Raw genomic sequence first — 21,262 nt, 5'->3', positions numbered from 1 at the left:
GTTTATTTTTCTGCTGTAGTAGTAATAATTAAAAAGAAAACCCAAAAATATTTCCCATTATTCTTTTGCTTGTTGGGAGCTTTTCCGTGTAAATAGTTTTATTTCTTTTCTTTTCTTTAGGGGTCAGTAGGAGAAGACCATAATTAAATTGTTGAAGTGGATCTTATATGCATCATTGTTGACTTAACCCAGAGCCCATATTGCCATGTCTTCTCCTATTTATTGAATGCTCGCAGATTCCAGCTTAGCCCAATGCACGTACACTCTTATTATTATTCACACCGTTCGGTCGTGCAAGTGAAAGGCAATTATGATGATATGTGATGGACTGACTGAGATGAGAAAAGCTGGTATGAACTCGACCTCTTTTGTTTTTGTAAATATGACGAGTCCCTCATTCTTGATTCAGCTTATTATGAATAAACATGTTTGCAATGACAATTAGAGATCGTTGTTGCTTGTGCCATGCTTGATTAGCTATGAGTTATAATGATTTACCTTGTGTGCCAACATGCTATTGAGGTGGTTATGATGTGGTATGATGGGGTGGTATCCTCCTTTGAATGATTTAAGTGACTTGACTTGGCACATGTTCACGCATGTAGTTGAAACAAAATCAACATAGCCTTCACGATATTTATGTTCATGGTGGATTATATCCTACTCATGCTTGCATCCAATGTTTATTAATTTTAATGCATGTACATGGCTGTTGTCGCTCTCTAGTTGGTCGCTTCCCAGTCTTTTGCTAGCCTTCACTTGTACTAAGCAGGAATACTGTTTGTGCATCCAATCCCTTAAACCCCAAAGTTATTCCGGATGAGTGCACTATACCTACCTATATGCGGTATCTACCTGCCGTTCCAAGTAAATTTGTATGTGCCAAACTCTAAACTTTCAAATAAACATTCTATTTTGTATGCTCGAATAGATCATGTATCAACCAAGGTTGTCCTTATCTTCCGTGTTAGGCAGGTTATTCTCAAGAGGGGTGGACTCCGCTCCTTACTCACGAGAAAATGGCTGGTCACCGGGATGCCCAGTCCCATGCTTTATGCAAACTAAATCAAAATTAATTGCAAAAAAAACTCCCCCTGGGACATGATGTATGTTGGAGGCACTCGTTGTTTCGAGCAAGCCATGGATTGATGTTTGTTGGTGGAGGGGGAGTATAAACTTTACCATTCTGTTTGAGAACCGCCTATAATGTGCTTAGCATCGAAGATATCGCCATCTCTTAGTTGTTACGTTGACAATGAAAGTATGCCGCTCAAAATACAATTTATCTCTATTTCAAAACCGAGCTCTGGCACCTCTACAAATCCCTGCTTCCCTCTGTGAAGGGCCTATCCATTTACTTTTATGTTGAGTCATCACCCTCTTATTAAAAAGCACTAGCTGGAGAGCACAACCGTCATTTGCATTCATCACTGTTAATTTATATTGGGTGTGACAATGATTGGATCTCTTTTACCATGAATTACAATGTCTAGTCAGTCCTTGATCTTTAAAGGTGCTATGCATTTATGTTTTGCGGTCTCGGAAAGGGCTAGCGAGCTACCTTCTTGTTATATCATATTATGATTGTTTTGAGAAAGTGTTGTCATCCGAGATTTATTATTATGACTTGCTAGTTGATTATGCTATTGATATGAGTAATTATGAGACCTGAGAATTATTGCAAATGTGGTTAGTTATGATCTATGCTGAAAACTTGAATGCTGGCTTGACATAGTTACAACAACAAGAGCAAACAGAGTTTGTAAAAGTTTTTCTTTCTTTATTTTAGTTTGTCAACTGAATTACTTAAGGACAAGCAAGGGTTTAAGCTTGGGGGAGTTGATACGTCTCCGTCGTATCTACTTTTCCAAACACTTTTGCCCTTGTTTTGGACTATAACTTGTATGATTTGAATGGAACTAACCCGGACTAACGTTGTTTTCAGCAGAATTGCCATGGTGTTGTTTTATGTGCAGAAAACAAATATTCTCGGAATGACCTGAAACTCCACGGAACATCTTAGAAAAAATAATAAAAAATCCTCGCCAAAGATGAAGACCAGGGGGCCCACACCCTGCTCACGAGGGTGGGGGGCGCCCCCCCCCTAGGACGCTCCCCCTACCTCGTGGGCCCCCTGGATGCCCTCCGACGCCAACTCCAACTCTATATATTTGCTTTCAGAGAGAAGAAATCAGCGCGTTTTATGATACGGAGCCGCCGCCAAGCCCTAAAACCTCTCGGGAGGGCTGATCTGGAGTCCGTTCAGGGCTCCGGAGAGGGGGATTCGTCGCCGTCGTCATCATCAACCATCCTCCATCACCAATTTCATGATGCTGACCGCCGTGCATGAGTAATTCCATCGTAGGCTTGCTGGACGGTGATGGGTTGGATGAGATTTATCATGTAATCGAGTTAGTTTTGTTAGGGTTTGATCCCTACTATCCACTATGTTCTGAGATTGATGTTGCTATGACTTTGCTATGCTTAATGCTTGTCACTAGGGCCCGAGTGCCATGATTTCAGATTTGAACCTATTATGTTTTCATGAATATATGTGAGTTCTTGATCCTATCTTGCAAGTCTATAGTCACCTACTATGTGTTATGATCCGGCAACCCCGAAGTGACAATAATCGGGACCACTCCCGGTGATGACCATAGTTTGAGGAGTTCATGTATTCACTATGTGCTAATGCTTTGTTCCGGTTCTCTATTAAAAGGAGGCCTTAATATCCTTTAGTTTCCAATAGGACCCCACTGCCACGGGAGGGTAGGACAAAAGATGTCATGCAAGTTCTTTTCCATAAGCACGTATGACTATATACGGAATACATGCCTACATTACATTAATGAATTGGAGCTAGTTCTGTGTCACCCTATGTTATGACTGTTACATGATGAACCGCATCTGGCATAATTATCCATCACTGATCCGGTGCCTACGAGTTTTCCATATACTGGTTTACGCTTATTTACTTTCCCGCTGCTACTGTTACAATCACTGCAAAATACCAAATACATTACTTTTGCTGTCTTTACTTTTGTTGCTGCTACCACCACTATCATATTACTTTGCTACTAAACACTTTGCTGCAGATACCAAGTTTCCAGGTGTGGTTGAATTGACAACTCAGCTGCTAATACTTGAGAATATTCTTTGGCTCCTCTTGTGTCGAATCAATAAATTTGGATTGAATACTCTACCCTCGAAAGCTGTTGCGATCCCCTATACTTGCGGGTTATCAATGACCTGAGGTTTATCAATCCATGAGAGGTGTAGGATGAAGAGGGTCTCTCTCAAACGACCATGCAATCAAATACAAGAAATCTTTTGTGTCCCCAACATACGCAGTACAATGGTAAATTGTATAGGTGAACTAGTTCGGCGAAGAGATGATGATACAAGTGTAGTATGGATAGTAATATAGGTTTTTGTAATCTGTAATAATAAAAACAGCAAGGGAGCAAGTGATAAAAGTGAGCACAAACGGTATTGCAATGCTTGGAAATAAGACCTGGGGTTCATACTTTCACTAGTGCAATCTCTCAACATCATTAGCAGAATTGACTCACATAACAATCCTTCAAAGTGTGGTGAATAATCGCTCCAAAGTCTCTATTCCTATCGGAGAAAGTAGGATGGAATCACATAGGTAGTAAACCACCTCGAAGTTGTGTTTCCAATCGATCTTATGTACCACCCCAAAGTGTCATGAATAGTTGTAGAGATCATTTGATATGCATAAACCAACTCTAATGTCACCTAGATTCCCAATGTCACCACGAGTATCCGTGAGTGAGATATGCATCAAGTGATCTCAAATCCAAAATATTAAATCCATTGACAAAGAAATCTCAAAGAGCAAGATTCGATTCACCACAAAAGATAGAGGGGAAGAACACCATATGATCCAGCTATATTAACAAAGCTCATTGTACATCAAGATCGTATCCTATCAAGATCATGAGAGACAGAGATAAAGCACATAGCTACTGGTACATACCTTAAGCCCCAAGGGTGAACTACTCCCTCCTTGTCAAGGAGGTAGCAGGGATGATGAAGATGGCCTCTAGTGACGGCCCCCCTCCGACAGTGTGCCGGAACAGGAGATTGCTTCAAAACAGAGGCTTGCGGTGGCGGAAAAACTCATCGAGGTTAACTTTCAGGGGTTTGTGAATATATAGGATTTTGCAGCGCTGGAATCACGCCAGGGGTAGTCCCAAGGGCCCTACGAGCTCACATGGCGCGCCCCTAGGGGTGTCGCCCCTTGATCTTGTGCCCCCTGGCACTTTCTGGCTCCCTCTCTAAGCTTCGTGGGTCACTTTCCTTCCGTAAAAAATAACTATAAAATAATTTCGCGTTTGGATTTCGTTTGGTATGGTTTTCCCGCGAAACAAAGAAGTAGATTAATATTTTAGTCCATAAAAATAATATAAAAGTGCACCAAAACCATGTAGAACTCATGTAAATATAGCATGAATACTTCATAAATTATAGATACGTTGGAGACATATCAACCACATAATAGGAAGCTTTCGGGCCTTGACTTCTATGACCTAGGTGTCTCAAATCTCCAAGAGTAACAAATTTGGTGTATAACATATGTGAAGGCAGCGAATTGGTTTGGTGGAAGTGTATATCGGGGGATTCTCTGTAAATCCTCAAAGTTTTGTGGAGTTTTAGTGTGTGTGGGGGGGGAGGGGGGCGGAGAACAATCAAGCTTTTGAGGGTTTGGCAATGGTGGAGAAGCTCAAGTCAAGGATTTGGGTTGCAGATGGAAGAAGGGTCGGTATAAATACCCCCAACACCAAGTGATCGTTGCCAACATGTGGACCCGGGGTCACCCACGAGCTGAGCCACCACTCCGGGGACCCGGATACCCAGAGAGGCAGTGTTGGGGACCCAAGGATTTGAGACCCTAGGGAGCCGACCCATCCAGAGAGGTAGTCATGATGAGGTGGGGGACCCTGGGGCCCGGGAGTCAGATGACCTGGGGACCCAGAGTATCCAGAGAGAAAGCCTGGACTTCAGGGACCTAGTCCCTAGACCCTAGGGACCCGGATGTCCCACCATTAGTGCACTTTGGCAGAGATGAGGAAGTGTCAATAAGTTTTGGTGCTTGGTAGTATTTCCATGAATAGTACATATACTAAAACACTAGAATGGGTATATTGTTGTTAATTATGACTATAATATAAAGTCCATAAGTATGCAAGGCAATCAATTAACTTCAAAGTTCAACATGAACAAATATTAAAGGAAATAACTATAGAAAATATTATAGGGGAGATTTGACCTAGAAGACAAATCTTGAAAAGGTAAAAAGACTAGACAAAATGTTATAAATGGAGATTTGACCTACAGGACAAAGTTTGCTTGATCCTCAAAGCTAAGCCCCCATGAACTTTAGCTTTCTATAGTGCTCAGATAATCAATGACCTTCATTTCGATGCATCTCACGTATCCTTCTTTGATCGTTCATGGCAACAAATATGTATCCACTCCATCGCTTTTAGCAAAGAAGCATACTATAATAAACAGCTTTAATAATTAAGTTGTCAAGTGATTCAAGTGTTTTCTATTGCAATGTAAACTGTGAACAGTTAATGATGAATGAAGTACTTAACCAAAAAAATATAGAAATCACACAGAGTTCATCCAAGAAAAAAAAATAAGATAAATTCGACGAAGAACTCGAGAAATATTTTACATGGGGATTTGACCCACTAGACAAAGCCAGGTTGCTTGTTCCTGAAAGCATGCACCCATGCACTTTACTACCTTTCTAGAATGCTCAAAATACAATAGCACTACCTAGTATCAAGTAAACTAGACTTGCAAAAGGTCGCCTGCTCCAAGTCCAAGCGCAAACCCTACAAGCCCCACCTCCCATGACACCTCATTTCAGCTCGGCAAATCTCTTTCCAGAGGGGGACCATCTGGTACGTGCCACACACAAAAACTAAGCACCCCACTCAGGTTAGGAGGCAAGCATAGTACCGCAACAGGATACATATACTTTGTGTGAAGATTTCGAAACAAACAGCTCCCACTAGGCGCTGTTGGGCACTGACCCAACCAAAAAGAAGCAAGAACAACCAAAAGGGATTCGCTCAAGAGCAGTATCTCGTTTTGTAATAGGGCGCCGGATGCGGGAGAGGGGCCGGTAGGAGTGGGAAGAGATACGATCGATCCATATATAGAGAAAAGTTGGTTAAGCACTACTACCACTTACCCCATTGGCCCATTTTACTAGACAGCTCTCTGAACGGTAAGATATTCTCCCAAAGTGAGGAAGTGAAAATGCATGGATGCGTGCGTGGTAGAGAAAGAGAAAGAAGAACTCATGCATGCACCTCATGCCGTCCGCTAGTACTCCCTCCGTATCAGAATATAAGACGTTTTTCTACACTATCGTAGTGCAAAAAAAGTCTTATATTTTGATACAGAGGGAGTACACATTACCAAATCATCTCTTGGTAAGGTGGCCGAGTGTTGGGTACACGATGACTAGTCTAGTGCTCATTCACTCACTTTTACCACGGTTCTTCACTCGATCAGTACTTTGTCATGCCACAGAACGAACTTTGTCGATTCGGCACACGTAGCTACATGTAACTGGACGATCTACACAACTAGTACTGGAATGGAGATGAAAAGAAGAGAAAGCGATTGATTGCATGGAGTGCAACTGTGCAAGGATCTGATCGTAAAGCAAAGGGCGGGAGGGAGGGACAGGGCGCCCATATATCCCGGGACGCATCGCTCTCCATCCAATAACGTACGTAACATAACATGATGGATATGGCCGAAAGGAAGCAGCGGCGAATGCGCGAGGGATGCTCCCCAGTAGTATCCCCGATCATGGCGCCTTGCTAGCTAGGAGTATAATCATTCAACTCGCAGCCCACCCCACCCGTTTTCTATTCTACTATTCCGCTCCATTCCGGATGCAAGTCCGTGATATCATCATATCATCGCTCCATACCATACGTGCATGATTCGTCCATCGGCCCATCCTCCGGCCGGGTTACAGGGGTGCCGGGTTACGATCGCCGCCCCCGCCGCCCATGCCGTTCAAGTCCCGATTCCCGATCGCCGCTCAGAAGCTTCCGGCCTGACACGTCCACTGCTCACCTAGCCATACGTACGCACGTAGCGGATCGAACTGAAACCCGTTGCGTGGTGTGATGGACGGGACGGGGACGGCAGACAACCCGTTAGACATGCCATGTGCCCCACGGAATACAATATCTGCCCCGAGACCCGGAAAACCGCGTACGCATCCACCCATCCGAATTAGCTAGCTAGGATAATCAACCAATCAGTCAGTCCAGCTCCCGATTGTTTTGTTTTGTTTAGGTATGTAGCTAAACAACTGGGAGATACAATACTCCATCAGCATCTATCAAGCTAGTGTACAGCCAGGCCGATCGGCACAGCCAGCCGGCGGCGACGCACATCGGCACATGGCCTGCCGCGCCGTGTAGCCCGTGGACCGAGGGATCCCGGACGGTCGTGCGCCGCCCGCGCCCGGGCCCGCGCTGTCGCCGGCCGACCCGGCACGCTGCGCCCCGGCCACCCCGACACCCCAGCCTAGCCACACCACACCACACCCAGCCCCCGCCGCGTGCTGCGCTCGATCGTTGCACCTACGTGTGCGTCCGCCCCGCGTATGTCATTGTCAGCCCATGCGCTGGCTGTGTGCCAACTTACTCGCGACGCCCTTCCTTCGCGGGAGTCCCCGCCTATAAAACATGGGCGCCAACCCTACCATTGCCAAGCCAACACAAGCAAACACACATCGTCTTCTCCTCTCAGCGAGACAGAGCTATCAGATCTCGTCATTCACATCGCATCCAAACGTACTTGCAAAGTTCTTCCCTAGCGCAAGCACTAGGCGGCATCTCCCCACGTCCACTGGAAATGGAAGCTACCGACAGCCTCCTCATGGCCACCGAGCTCAGGCTGGGCCTCCCCGGCACCGACGACAAGCCACACAAGATCACCTCGGCGATGTCGCCGCCGGCGACTCCCAGGGGCAAGAAGCGCACCCTGGACGCCTTCGAGGCCACCGCCTCCGATGAGGCCGACAGGTCCGACGACACCGCGACCGCACCCCCCGTGGCCAAGTGAGTACCAGCCCAACCCCTTCAGCCTCCCGGCTCACTACCTTGTTCTTCTTCCTCCAAGTCCAAGGCCAGTGTTGGTTCTTACATGCATGCTTCTCTCAACTCTCGCAGGGCACAAGTTGTCGGGTGGCCGCCGGTGAGGCGCTGCTTCCAGGCGGCGGCGAGCAAGAGCAAGGCGAAGAAAGCGGACGAGGCCAGCAGCAACAACACGCCGTCTGCGAGCACCAACGGCTCCTTCGTCAAAGTGAGCATGGACGGAGCGCCCTACCTCAGGAAGGTCGACATGAGGATGTACAAGGGCTACCGGGAGCTCAGGGAGGCCCTGGAGGCCATGTTCGTCTGCTTCTCCGGGGCAGACGGAGGCGCCTCCAACGGCGGCGGCGCAAACCCGGCCGAGTACGCCATCACCTACGAGGACAAGGACGGCGACCTCATGCTTGTCGGAGACGTGCCCTTCGAGTAAGTCTTGATTCATTTCATCACTTCTTCATCTTCGACATATATTAGGTGACTGTGAACTGAAGATCATTTTGTGAAGCAGTGACTTATGATCTTTATTCCTACGTTTTGCAGTATGTTCAGCGGCACATGCAAGAAGTTGAGGATCATCAAGAGATCCGAAGCCACAGGCCTGGGATCCAAATAATGAAGACTTGAGAAGCAAGATGATATCATGGGCTCTCTCTTTTTTTTTTCTTTTTACGGTTTATACTTTTTGTTCTTCGATCTGGGTTCGATCACCAAGCCAAAAGGGATGAGCTTGGTGCATCAGAGAGCACACATGGATGTGTGCCCTTTGTTTGGGTCCTTGAAGTAGGCCTTCTTAGAAGCACAAAGGAGATGTGGAGATTTGGGTTAAACTCTCCATGTGTTTGTACAAACGAAACAGTTATATTGATTGTTGATTACTTATCATCATGCATGTTTTTGCTGGGGGGCTTTCCTTCCGGTTTCCCCTTGGCTTGGCTGTGCTTTTGTATTCAAGTTGTCAAGTCACTTTATCATCAACACTATTATGTTGTTTGTGAGCACCACTTGTTTATGTGCGGTGGATAGTGATATCTATGACGATCGAGCATTTTAACGACGTCCGGATGTGATTTCTGAGTATACCGCACAACCAAAATTGGATGGATCTTCCACTTGTTTAGCTAAGACTGCAAGCACAAACAAATGTGGTTCCTTTTGTATCACCGCAACATTTTAGGGCATCTTTGAATTAAACAAATTTCAAAGATATTATGCACGATTTCAATCTGCTTACAGAAATTGATAGACCTGATATGATGAGAAAGCCTTTTGGATGTTACCTACAAACTGATATGTAGGATTAGAAACCCGACAGATGCTACTTATGAGTCACTTCCCATCCGATACCAAATCTAAATTCCCATTGGAGATTTCATATGCTATGTGGAAGAAAAAAAACACCATGGTGTGCCAATTCATGTATGGTTTTCAATCCTATGAGATTGAAGAAAGCCTAATATCACATTCCTGCCTTTTAGTAGAATCTTGCGATCTGCGGAGGCTCTCTTTGGATCTTAGACCTAATGACACTACAAAAGGAAGGACTACTAGTTCCATTCGAATCTTTAGCCCATGTTCCCAGAGACGTTGACTTGAAACGGAACCATGTGCCGCTGATGAGATTAAAATTGGAGCACGGGCTCATTCACGGCCGATTAATCGATCCAAAATGTCAAATCTAGATAGCAAGCTCAGTCAAACGAGAGAGGGAGAGAGAGACACAAGACTGGTCAAGCGAGTAACACACACAGCCCATGCAAACCGGCCTGCATTTTGCTGTCAACACATGCGCCGGTCGATCCGTGGGCGGACAGCGCGCATGTGGTGCACATGAGCGCTGGATCCAAGCGTCCACGCCACCGGCATCCATCAATAAATCGAGTGAGGTCTTCAATCTTCTTTTCGTTCTTTTTTTTGCCAGAGGAAAGAGTAAGCTCTTTATCCCACTTCTCAAGAGAAAATTACATAAACTGACTGCAAGCATCTTTTAGACTAGTCACAATGCGAAGTAACTTAGACTAGTAACATCACATTTTACTAGGCTATGTTACTACCTCCACAGTGGATAGTAACATATATGTGTTATCATGTTATAGTTCATTTATTAGCATATAGACTCATATTGTCTTGATATGTGTCATGTCATAGTAACTAGCTAAGTTACCACCATCACCTCTCTCATCATTAAATATGTGCTACATAAACAAAATTATCTTGAAAAGTATGATGTTACTAGTGATGTTATTTCCACTGTGGCCAGCCTAATAGAAGCACAACAGAAATCGAAGCCACCCTTTGTGCCTTGTGGGATGGTCTTTATGGCTTTTCCCCCCTTATTTTTTACCGGGAAGAGTGAGGCCTTCATCCACATCCCAAGACCAAATTAGCCATCTTTGTTAGAATTATTATTGAGCCTAATTAGTCATCTTTGATGTCCCTATCTCTAGATCTCTGTTTTGCCTTAATTTCTTCCTGAAGCCAGATTTTCTAAAGCTCACTATGGGTAAATTTGAGCCTAGAAAACTCAGCATCAGACAGAACCATGGTCTCAGATTTTATATCTAGTTTATCATATTCTTCAAGAAGGATTTTCTTGTATCTCCTAAGTTTACTAAGAATTTAAGATACAAGAGAAAACGAAGTGTAGTACTATACCCCTTGAACCTTCTGGGATGGTGCGATGGCTTGGCTGCTGGAGTGGATGGTGCCTCGAGAAACAGTAGGCACATGTGCCCTTCATCAAAAAAAAAGAGAGGGGAATGAGTAATGCTACACGTACAAACGAGTTACAAAAAGAGTTAATTTGATTGGTCAATAGATGGCGAAGCGGCCCACCCCTCTGAAAATCAGGGGAGGGGGGGAGGGGGGGCAAGTTTATGATTGGTTAGTGGATGGAAAAAATCGTAGTCAGCGTGTAACTCTTTGTATGTTTAGCATTATTGGGGGAAAATATCCGTCCGGTCGACACAAATTTCGGTGCAAATCATCATTGTCTGGTCGACATATTTTTTCGGTGCAAATCATCGTTGTCTGGCCAGGAGCATCAGAGTATCGACGTGTATCCTGCTGGTTCGATGTGCGCCCCTCAACAGTGAGATATATATTCCTAACACAAGTTGCGATATTCGGGGACAGATTCGACAGTGCAGAAACCTCCCACGTATAAACTGCAAACTCTTGTTAGTCATCTGATTAGACGGGAGCGGGACTCGACCGATGGAACGCGTCAACTGATGTGCGGATGATAGAGCTTCTCGTACATAGACATGTTCACAAATTTGTCACTACCACCGACGTGGAACAGATGGACTAATAATAAAGCCTCCGGAGCCTACCTATGTACAACGAAAACCGAGACGCGCAGATGACTTGGCGCAACTAACGCACCTTAGGATACTGGAGCTGGATGCTTGGGGGATCAGAAGCTTCCTCCCACCTATAGCAGGGCCTAGTCGCTGGCGTCAGATGTCATGAAGTCGTCGGCGTACATGTAGGAGACTGGTTTCCTCTGCTTGTCCTGCAGGGAACCCATCCTCGAGTCCAAGATCGCCAGCTGGGAGACGACCCAGTTGGGGTTGTTCCTCCCCTCAACCCACAGCGCTTCGCCGGTGCTCTTGTGCTTGAAGTCTGGATACCTTGGGTTCTTCTGCTGACACATACGTAAAATCATTAGTCATCATTGTATGGATTAGGGGGAGGGGGCATATACTTAACGTATGATGGACAAATCATTGCTGCAAACAAATGAATATACATGAATAAAAATGCAACCGACTGCTATGATAAAGCTTGTGGGGGGCTAGGAAAGGAAGATGGCACCGAATTTCACAACCTAACACGATGTGGCTGAACCTAACATGATGAATCATTTTTGCAAGTTATTATGAGGAAAAGAAAAGTCAGAGCTATTTGGAGATTCTAATTATATAATTAGACCAAACTAAAACTAGTCGCTGTCCAATGCAATACAATATCTTGTAGCATGGAGAGGGGAAACTAATAAACTATGAACTACATGTAAATAGGGAGAAAAGGATAAGAAAACAATCCACATGAAATTTCTACTTTGTTACTCCTAATGCCAGTAGAGGAGAGAGAATATACGGAGGGGATCCAAGTGAGTGGAGATAAGAACAGGAGGAAGACAACCCATTCACCGGGTCACATCATTTTGTTTATCTCATCAGTGATCATAATCTTTCTCCTCTCTCAGTCCAATAGCTCGCTTGGCTAGCTCAATGCTAGCGTACACGACCGGATCTCATCCTTTCCCTCTCTCATGTCCAGCGATCAGTGAACAGAGCTATTGACGTGGCAGCAACCACAGCAGTGCACCAACAGCAATAGCTTCAGCAATGAAGAGGTGCAACAGCAGTGGCGATAGCTAAGACGAAAAGCAATGGTGGCAGCTCACAGTCCTCCCCTCTGGCCCATGCCCCCTGGATTTATGGGTCTTGTTCCCCAGCAAATTATATCACTGGCGAACCCTAAAGCACATCGAACAAAACTATATCACAGTTTGACCACACATTTGAAAACTATGGTGTACTATACATATCATGGCAACCAACATTTTTAAGGCAGCAGCCATAAGGTGATCAACCACCGCTTGCCGCTTAAGCTCCTAAGGTGGAAGAAATGCTAGGACGCTGCCAGGGCACCTTACAGCCTAAGCGGTGTCTAAGTGTCGCCTTATGGACACCTTAAAAACATGGATGGTGATGAATCACATTTTACTTCCATTTGTTATTGATCTTTTTCCAAATTCAAGATGAATGACTTTGACAATTCTCTGTGAGCGTATAACACTGAACCATAGTTTTTAAGGCGGTAAGGCAAGGTGAGGCCCTTAAGCCCTGCCTTAACTTCTAAACAGTTAGGGCGAGGAGGCAAGGCGTGGCAAGGCGGTGCCTTAGATATTACAGGAACAGAACAGTGGGTACACGCTCCCTCCGTCCCAACATAAGTGTCGTTGAAGTATAACTTTTGTACTAAATCAGCGACACTTACTTTGGGACGGAGGGAGTATATTACAATGAAAAATAGAAAGATTGAACAATGGCCCTTTAGTTATGCACTTCCCCATGGCCCAAAAGCCCAAGTAGTAGCACTATACTCCTCCTATGGCCTAATTCCGCTGTCCCTCCGTTCTCCCTCAGCACAACCACCACACATCTTTTGCTCCCTTTCCTCCTCATACAAGCACATAACCCTCACACTCATCCATTCTCCTCACAACCCCACCCTTGACCCTTCTCCCTCGCTGCAACCTCTATTCATCCTCACAAGAACAGCAGATTTGATCGAGGAGGGGAAGGTGACTGGAAGCACACACAACGACAGGACACTCGCCGGAGTGCAGGAGGTGGCAGGATCGTCATTTCCAAGCCCCAGGGGCAGCCACATCGAGGAAAATGAAGCGGGAGAGACCCCTGGAGGCGGCAGACACTTCAATGAGGCAGCCATACGCTAGATGTCTAAGGCAGAGGCAACACCTTACCACCCTAGGGCACCTCAGCACTGAAGCAACAGTTAGGCTGTGCCTTACAATCATGACTGACACAAGTGATAAGTCATAACCCATTAAAATTCGATTGCACAGCAATATTACCACAGTACTTATGTTAATTAAGTTGGCACAAAATATATAAGGCGTGCAGAACACTGAAGAGGGGGGTGGGCACTCTTCTCAAATTTCGGAAGCCATGGCCCAGTCTTCTTGTCCAAAGGGAAAGACAAGCCCTGATTCTTGGTACAAATGAAAAAATAACATTAAAGAGAGTTACTATTTTATTTTAAGTTTCTCGGCTACATTCGGCATCTTGCCGTTTTTATTTTCCATGTTGGCTACACTCCAATACTCCTCTCTGGCTCTCAACTATTTCAGCATTTCTTTGGTGGTTTAAGATGTTTAGGGCCCCTTTGGTTCGCAGGATTCTAAAAGCACAGGAATAGGATAGGAATGCATGTGCAAAACAGAGGACTGGTAAACAGAAATTATGTCAACTTGAGTGTTCGGTTCACACTTCATGGGAATTGGAAAAACATAAACACCTAATAAAAATAGTAAAATTGACGTCAAATCACATGCAATGTATAGTTAGAATGTTACTATGCCACTAAAGTTTGCAGGCTTCTTTGGATCGTAGGAATTTAGAAATGTAGGAATAGGAAATAAAGGTAGGAATGAGATGTCATGTACTATGAACTCCTACAGGATTTCAAAACACATGAATTTTATGCGTCTTTGAATGATGTACAGGAAATGAACACATGAATTTTACAGGATTTAGGAGAGTGGAGAGAGATAGGGTGTAAGTGCATTGGACTTCTCAAGGGAAAAATAAAATGAGGTTTGAGCTTATGTTTAGATTCCTATGGAATGGAGGGTATCTAGCAAGCACTGATACAGCAGAAACTGCCAACTAGCCGTCCCAGGCAGGATACGGCGACATGCCAAGATACACTAGGATACGTGTATCCGCAGTATCCCATGATTCCAGTATTAAAAAAAAAGGAAATACCCGCCGTATCCCCGATATGGTTGTTGAGCCGCGTGGGTCAGGAGGGTTGGCGAGGATTGGAGTGGTTTGGCCAGTTTAATCCCTGTGAATCAAATGGGCTGATGGGGTTTTCTGGGGATTTTGGGCCCTGTGGGGATATTCCCCTGTAATCCTCTTCAAACCTCTTCCATCAAACGAGGCCTTAATGGGGTAGTATTCTGATCTTATCTCAATTTCTCATTAATTTTTGTGTCTTAACTCTATATTACATGGCATATTTTTTGTTTTATTTTATATATACTCGCCGTATCCCCAAATGGCTGTTTTTGGAATATGTTGTATCCCGCGTCCCCGTATGCGTATCACTGTGTTGCCATCCCCGTGTTGGTGCTTTTTGGGAGGGTATAGGAATGGATTCCATAGTAATTTGGTAAACCCATTCCTATGAGATCCAAAGGGCTTGGAAAAATTCATATGGATTGGAATCCTCCAAAATTCCTATGAAATTCCTTCAATCAAAATAGGGCCTTAACAGTGTACTCCATGTTTTGCGCTCAGTCATTTGCTACTGGATAAACACTCCTAAAATGTGTAGGTGGTTTACATACAAAGACAGACATTAACACATAGAAAACAATATACGTCAATGCATCTAAAATTCTAAATGCCCCAAAAGGAATAAAAGGAGATGTCACCTTATCTTTCCTGTTATCCCACCAGTCAAGAGGATTAGCGAAGAACGCTTGCCACAGTGCTTCAGTTGAACGAGAGGAGGAACTCATGTAATCTCCCTTTTTATTCTCAGTTGAACCAGAGGTAGAATCATTACCAACATAATCTCCATGCTTTCCACCTTTAATTCACAACCAAGTGTCAACCTTTACTATTTTTCAATATATTTTCTTACATCAATATACAGCTATCTAGCATCCAGTTATGTGTATCACTGGACTAGAGCCTCTTAAGAATTAATACTGGGCTATATATATACAGGAAAGATGTTGTTTTGAACCAAAAATGCCCAGTTGAAAAAATCCATGAAACTTGATGCAATTTGGTGCGCAAATGTCTGACAATCAAGCAAGAAAGAGTACTTATCTTGTGTTGCAAATTTTGGCACTAAAACCCATGATAAATTTGGCTACATGAGATAACTTCTCACAACCTTACCTGCGGTCTTTCAAATGTAACTTGCTATCTTCTAAAAGGTGCACAGGGTAACACTTTAAATACAGACCTTAAATAGAGGGGCCTATTACACATGACTTTGAAGACTACAGAACAATATCCAAGCCCCAGAATGATTAGACATTGAACATAGCCAGTTTGAAGGAAATGTGAGCAATACAAAATGCAAACAATTACAGTACTGCTGTCTACTGAAAGTAAATATCGCAAACAGACAAATAAATAACCATAAGACAGAAGTATAAACAAGTGAGAAGAGAAGCAGTAGTTTTTCAATACGAAATGAAGATATAAGTAAGCCAGCTCGAGTTAAATCCATACCATCCTGGCTTGACTCTGAATATAACCGCACAGGTTGGAAGGACTCAATGAAGTTGAACTGTTGAACGACAACCTGCAAAAATATATGATACTGTTCATAACCACGAGAAAGAGCAGTGATGACAACAGCATGAAAAGAAAACATGTTAAGTCAATTACAAATTATTTGCAGAGATGTACCTTGTAGTAAACCTGCCGCTTCTCAGGCCCCTCCTCAACAGTATCTGATACAAGCCGTCCAGAAACAAATATTCGGTCTCCTTGTTTTACATGCTCAGAGGCCATAACAGCCAAGTCGTCCCAAAATGCAAGAGTTACCCTACAAGCACCGCCCCATTAAACACTTATGAATACTAATTCATATTAAGAATGTAATGGACAATCATCTAATGCATTATTTAACATGTGACGAGAAGACGATATAGCATGACTGCATGACTTACATAGCAACAAAGAGGTACGGTTCCTAATTTTGCTTGAGGCATGCAACAAACTTCAGTTTTGGGTTAGCGAACTCATTAGACAAAGGGAAACAATTATTGCATAATGCAAAGTGGAGTTTCAGGCTTAATTAACATGTTAATCATACTCTTGACTTCATGCTTAATCTGGACCTTGCTCTCAGCTTCATGCTTAATCTGTGAATGATTCTTGCAGAAGATGTCCACAGCACATTAGTTGATAACATATTTCTGAATCTTGGTGCGTAACTCTTATAGCTAGCTAATAACCCCAAGGAAGAAGCATACTTAAAATTTTCCTGCCCCAACTAAAGTCCCTTTAAACTGAGGCATCAATCTATGGCAAGGAACCGTACATAGCGCATGTTTGTTCTATTAGTAATTTGTAACATCTCCATATCTACATCAGCACTAAATTGCTCCCCTCTGCATAGTGCCGAACATTTGGCGGCATCCATGAACTACCATGCTAGTTACACTAATAAACACGGCCAAACACGTTAACGGCATCCACTCGAGCTGTAATCACGAGCTAGCACAGCTCAGGCTCAGCGAATGCCGAAATTACTTACCAGGTGGTCTCGGTGGCCGACTTCCAGACGGCAATGCGCCCCCGCGCGACGGAGGCGCCGCTGGGGAGCTGGCGCAGCTCGATGTCCGTGCCCACCGTCCCTATGAGCCGCACCGAGTTGCAGAGCTCCCTGCTCCACGGGATCTCGTCCGGCCGCTGCGTCGTCGGAGCCGCCTGCTGCGGCGCGGCGGCATCGCCGTAGCCGGCCGAGCAGCGGAGGCGGCCGCTCCGCGAGAGCAGCGGCGGCAGGCGGAGATGGGAGGAGCTGAGGAGGAGACGGCGTCGGCTGGGGCTCGGGCTCAAGGTAGGGTTTAGGGTTTTGAGCGAGGACGCGACGGCGAGGAGAACCATGGCGATAATTTCGGATTTTGCTTCCCTTTCCACTCCCGAGAGTATGGCCTCCTGAGTTTATTGCCCGGGGGGAAGATGTCCCGCTGCTGCTGGGGCCCAAAACGTTCGGCTATAGTGGCTGACAATGCGGGCCCACCCGCTAGTGTCTCGACTATAATCCTGGCACATCTTCAACTCAAAAAAAAATAAAAAATCCTGGCACATCCTCACTACTACAAATCCAACTGAGTTAGCAATGTCAGGCACAATTCTTCACTGCTCTATTCCAAACTGATATACTAGTACAATACTATAATTTTCGACAGGAAAAACAACAGAGATGTACACAGGTAACTTCATACATTGATGTACACAAGCAACCTCATACATTAGCAACATGGTATTTCAGAGGGAACACATTTTCGCCGGTTACAAATAATATTGCTGCATGGCCTGCAAGAACAACAAAAACAGGGAGCAATGTGCTAGAACATCACGATGTTTTTACATACACAACTTTACTCTTCTAGTTCGCGATCGTTGGCCCGGTCCTCATGCGCTCTCTTTCCTACTCGATGCCTCTAGCTCCTTTTTCTCTTCATCGTCGCTGCTGCTGACCGCCGTGGGGGTTGCAGGTGGAGGCTGGTCGTCGCCTTCCCCGGGTTCTTTCTTCAGTTCTGTTTCAAATTCCTTGGCTGCCTGAGAATGGATTTAGATAGGCAGACGGGTAAGGAAACAAGTCATAAACTGGAATTGAATGGTCTGCCTACAGAGAAGTGTGCAATAGTTATATGATTTGATAGGCAAGGAAATCAAGTTTGTGCAGTGCAGACCTTCTGCCTAGCCATGTATTTAGCATAACTCCCTATTTCACTCCAATACATGTCACATATCCCCATTGCTTCATGGGCAAATCAAAAGCACTCTAGAGCACATCGACCCCAGATCCGAGACTCACACTCATGCTGGCCCATGCATCAGCAAGTGCAAGCACAAATCAGCATGGCTGCACAAACTAAAAGGTATGGGACAACCACACACATTTGGACTAGATAACATAACACAACATTGTAAAGCAAACGACAGCATGAGCAGAGACCAATATCATCTACTCCCTCCGTTCCTAAATACAAGTCTTTTAAGAGATTCCACACAATCTACATACGGATGTATATAGGCATATTTTAGAGCGTAGATTCACTCATTTTGCTCCGTATGTAGGCCATAGTGAAATCTCCAAAAAGACTTATATTTAGGAACAGAGGAAGTACTAAGGCATATATGCATATGTATCCACTGAATGAATTCCTTGATAACTTAATCTGATAACTGCAAACGGTGCAGACAAGCTCAAGCTTGCCTGTTGGCAAAATCAAAATGGACATGGTGATCAAGCTTGAAGCTTCAAACGCTCCCAAACTATCCCGTCTTAATCGATAAGTTTCTCACATCAACCCATATTCCCTGATTGACTGCTTATGCCCAATGAAGATGCTAGAGCCAGTCCAGTTCATGTTAAAATGATTGGAAGGACAGAACACCTGCATTCAGTAGCAGGAAACCTACTCACGGTTACATTTGAAAGTAATATAGCACGGTAGCTACCACGAATACCTATTTACAGTTTACAATAAATAAAGTGGTATATGAATATCAGATAGCAGCACATGAAAAGTACCCAAATCATCTGCTTCAGCCAATAGGCACAAAGCATGTCCCATATTCCCATAGTGTTAAAGCTCAAATGTTTCAGCGATTTGACTACCTGAATTGGGCATCTAGAAATCGAATACTGATTTTAAGTTGCCCCTCTTTGTGACTTTGTTATACTCTACTGCCAGGATTTTATAAGGAAGATAAATTTCCCTATTTTGATACACGCTATCTTTACTAATTTAGGCTCCAATTCCGTACCTGCTGGAAGCTCTTGACGGTCTTGCCGACGCTGCGGCCGATCTCGGGGAGCTGCTTGGGGCCGAACAGCAGCGCCGCGACGCCGGCGATGACGACCATCTCCGGAACGCCGAGCCCGAACAGGCACTTGCACCCGAGCGCGCCGCCCCCCGCGCCCGTCCGCCTGGGCCGCGCGGCCACCGCCACGGAAGCCGCCGCGACGGCGAGCCCGCTGCCCGCGGCGAAGGAGGACGCCCTCGAGGAGAGCCCCGCGGCGGCGAGGCGCGCTCGGTACGACGTACTCCTCGCCGGCGGTGGCGCTAGGGACGAGGAGTAGGTCGCGACTGGAGCAATCACCATGGCTGCCGCTCGCACGCCGGAGTGATAGGAAATGGGAGGAGTCGCGGAGATTTTTCTGATGGGATAGAGTTCTGTGGTTTCTGCGTTAGCACGTGCTTGTCTCGTGCCTCGACGATTGTTCGATGCACATGGGCCGTTTATATGGTCCGGCCCATATGATTGGGCCACTGACAAGAGGCTATAATTGTTTTGTGCGAGCAGGCGAGAAATAAACATTGTCTAAAAAAAAAAGGCGAGAAGTAAACATCGAAATCACTAGTTGAAGAGTACTCGTTGCAAAGATCACTCTAACTCCCTAGGTTGCGACAACTGACGCACATGCGGTGTCACTTTCGCAACCTGGAAGTTTTTCCTTTTTTCATAAATATGTTTATTAAAAACATTTTATCTCTCAAACCGTGCGTCCAAATCTTGAACCGCTTTCATCGTTGGATTCCTCGCGTTTAGATCTTTCAAACTAGATCCCATGTTGGTAGGTTTTGACAAACTTTTTATTCGTGAAAAAACCGGACAAAAATATTGAACCGGGAGCACGGGTTTTTTCCCTTCCGAAAGAGGCACACCCGAGCCTCTCACGAAATCACAATCATGCCTCTCGCGGAAGCAAAACCATGAATCTCGCGGAATGAAAAAAAAAGAGAAAACACAATTTTTTCTGTTTCCAAGGAGGCACGGCCGTGACTCTCGCGAAAGCACATCCATACCTCTCGCGGAAACAAAATCGTGACTCTCGCGAAAGGAGAAAAAAACAGAAAACATGTTTTTTTCGTTTTCGAGAGGCACGGCCGTGACTCTCGCGAAAGCACATCCGTGTCTCTCACGAAATCACAACCGTGCCTCTCGCGGAAGCAAAACCGTGCCTCTCGCGGAATGAAAAAAAAGAGAAAACACATTTTTTTTTTCATTTTCGACGAGGCACGGCCGTGACTTTCGCGGAAGCACACTTGTGCCTCTCGCGCGAAGCAAAACCGTGTCCCTCGCGAAAGAAAAAAAGACAGAAAATGCATTTTTTTTTCGTTTTCGAGAGGCACGGCCGTGACTCACGAAAGCACATCCATGCCTTTCATGGAAGCAAAACCGTGACTCTCGCAAAAGGAAAAAAAACAGAAAACACGTCTTTTTGTTTCCGAGAGGCCGCGAAAGCACAACCGTGTCTCTCGCTGAAGCAAAACCGTGACTCTCGCGAAAGGGAAAAAACAGAAAACACGTTTTTTTTGTTTCCGAGAGGCACGGCCGTGACTCTCGTGAAAGCAAAACCGTGCCTCTCGCGGAAGCAAAACCGTGACTCTCGCGAAAGAAAAAAGACGCGTTCTTTCACGCAAAAAAAATCCCGAATTTTTTTTATTGAAAAGTTAAGGAAAACCGATGGAAAAACAAAATGTAAAAAAAAACCGTTTAAATAGCCGAAAACACGTGCGTAAAAATAAAAAAAACAAAATTCGGAGGGAGCGCCCAGAGCACGACACGTCACAA

At 44.9% G+C, this 21,262-nt stretch overlaps 3 protein-coding genes across 4 annotated transcripts; 1 reads left to right on the top strand and 2 right to left on the bottom strand.

The window, feature by feature from the left end:
- Positions 1-7,763: 7,763 nt before the first annotated feature.
- Positions 7,764-9,047, top strand: LOC125505944 (auxin-responsive protein IAA12). The gene is made up of 3 exons (XM_048670844.2): positions 7,764-8,132; positions 8,244-8,591; positions 8,706-9,047. The coding sequence occupies exons 1-3, from the start codon at positions 7,927-7,929 to the stop codon at positions 8,776-8,778; spliced, it is 627 nt and encodes a 208-aa protein (XP_048526801.1). The 5' UTR covers positions 7,764-7,926; the 3' UTR covers positions 8,779-9,047.
- A 2,334-nt stretch (positions 9,048-11,381) lies between these two features.
- LOC125510531 (protein OSB1, mitochondrial) lies at positions 11,382-17,613 on the bottom strand. 2 transcript variants are annotated; one of them, XM_087521712.1, is made up of 5 exons: positions 17,208-17,613; positions 16,355-16,493; positions 16,175-16,247; positions 15,361-15,518; positions 11,382-11,811 (listed from the first exon to the last, which is right to left on the bottom strand). In XM_087521712.1, the coding sequence occupies exons 1-5, from the start codon at positions 17,555-17,557 to the stop codon at positions 11,611-11,613; spliced, it is 921 nt and encodes a 306-aa protein (XP_087377838.1). In that variant the 5' UTR covers positions 17,558-17,613; the 3' UTR covers positions 11,382-11,610. The 2 variants fall into 2 exon arrangements, with proteins under 2 accessions (XP_087377838.1, XP_048531702.1); XM_048675745.2 differs by having other exon boundaries at positions 11,382-11,808; positions 17,208-17,609.
- Positions 17,614-17,879: 266 nt separating this feature from the next.
- LOC125510532 (Bacterial sec-independent translocation protein mttA/Hcf106) lies at positions 17,880-19,869 on the bottom strand. The gene is made up of 2 exons (XM_048675746.2): positions 19,451-19,869; positions 17,880-18,235 (listed from the first exon to the last, which is right to left on the bottom strand). Exons 1-2 carry the CDS (start codon positions 19,787-19,789, stop codon positions 18,089-18,091), a joined length of 486 nt encoding a protein of 161 aa, XP_048531703.2. The 5' UTR covers positions 19,790-19,869; the 3' UTR covers positions 17,880-18,088.
- Positions 19,870-21,262: the final 1,393 nt, after the last annotated feature.

The sequence above is a fragment of the Triticum urartu genome, chromosome 5A, assembly GCF_056163025.1.
Source record: "Triticum urartu cultivar PI428250 chromosome 5A, HENAU_Tu73, whole genome shotgun sequence".
NCBI lineage: Eukaryota > Viridiplantae > Streptophyta > Magnoliopsida > Poales > Poaceae > Triticum > Triticum urartu.
Note: the sequence above shows the minus strand (reverse complement) of the source record. Positions and strands in the feature narration are given on the sequence as shown.

Bases quoted from the DNA above. Each gene is read 5' to 3' on its own strand.
- LOC125505944 (XM_048670844.2), top strand. From the start codon at position 7,927: ATGGAAGCTACCGACAGCCTCCTCATGGCCACCGAGCTCAGGCTGGGC. The intron at 8,133-8,243 runs GTGAGTACCAGC...CAACTCTCGCAG, and splicing joins ACCGCACCCCCCGTGGCCAA to GGCACAAGTTGTCGGGTGGC. The intron at 8,592-8,705 runs GTAAGTCTTGAT...TACGTTTTGCAG, and splicing joins GTCGGAGACGTGCCCTTCGA to TATGTTCAGCGGCACATGCA.
- LOC125510531 (XM_087521712.1), bottom strand. From the start codon at position 17,557: ATGGTTCTCCTCGCCGTCGCGTCCTCGCTCAAAACCCTAAACCCTACC. The intron at 16,494-17,207 runs GTAAGTAATTTC...CGGTGCTTGTAG, and splicing joins TCGGCCACCGAGACCACCTG to GGTAACTCTTGCATTTTGGG. The intron at 15,519-16,174 runs GTATGGATTTAA...TGTGAATTAAAG, and splicing joins TTCAGAGTCAAGCCAGGATG to GTGGAAAGCATGGAGATTAT.
- LOC125510532 (XM_048675746.2), bottom strand. From the start codon at position 19,789: ATGGTGATTGCTCCAGTCGCGACCTACTCCTCGTCCCTAGCGCCACCG. The intron at 18,236-19,450 runs GTACGGAATTGG...ATCCATTCTCAG, and splicing joins CCGTCAAGAGCTTCCAGCAG to GCAGCCAAGGAATTTGAAAC.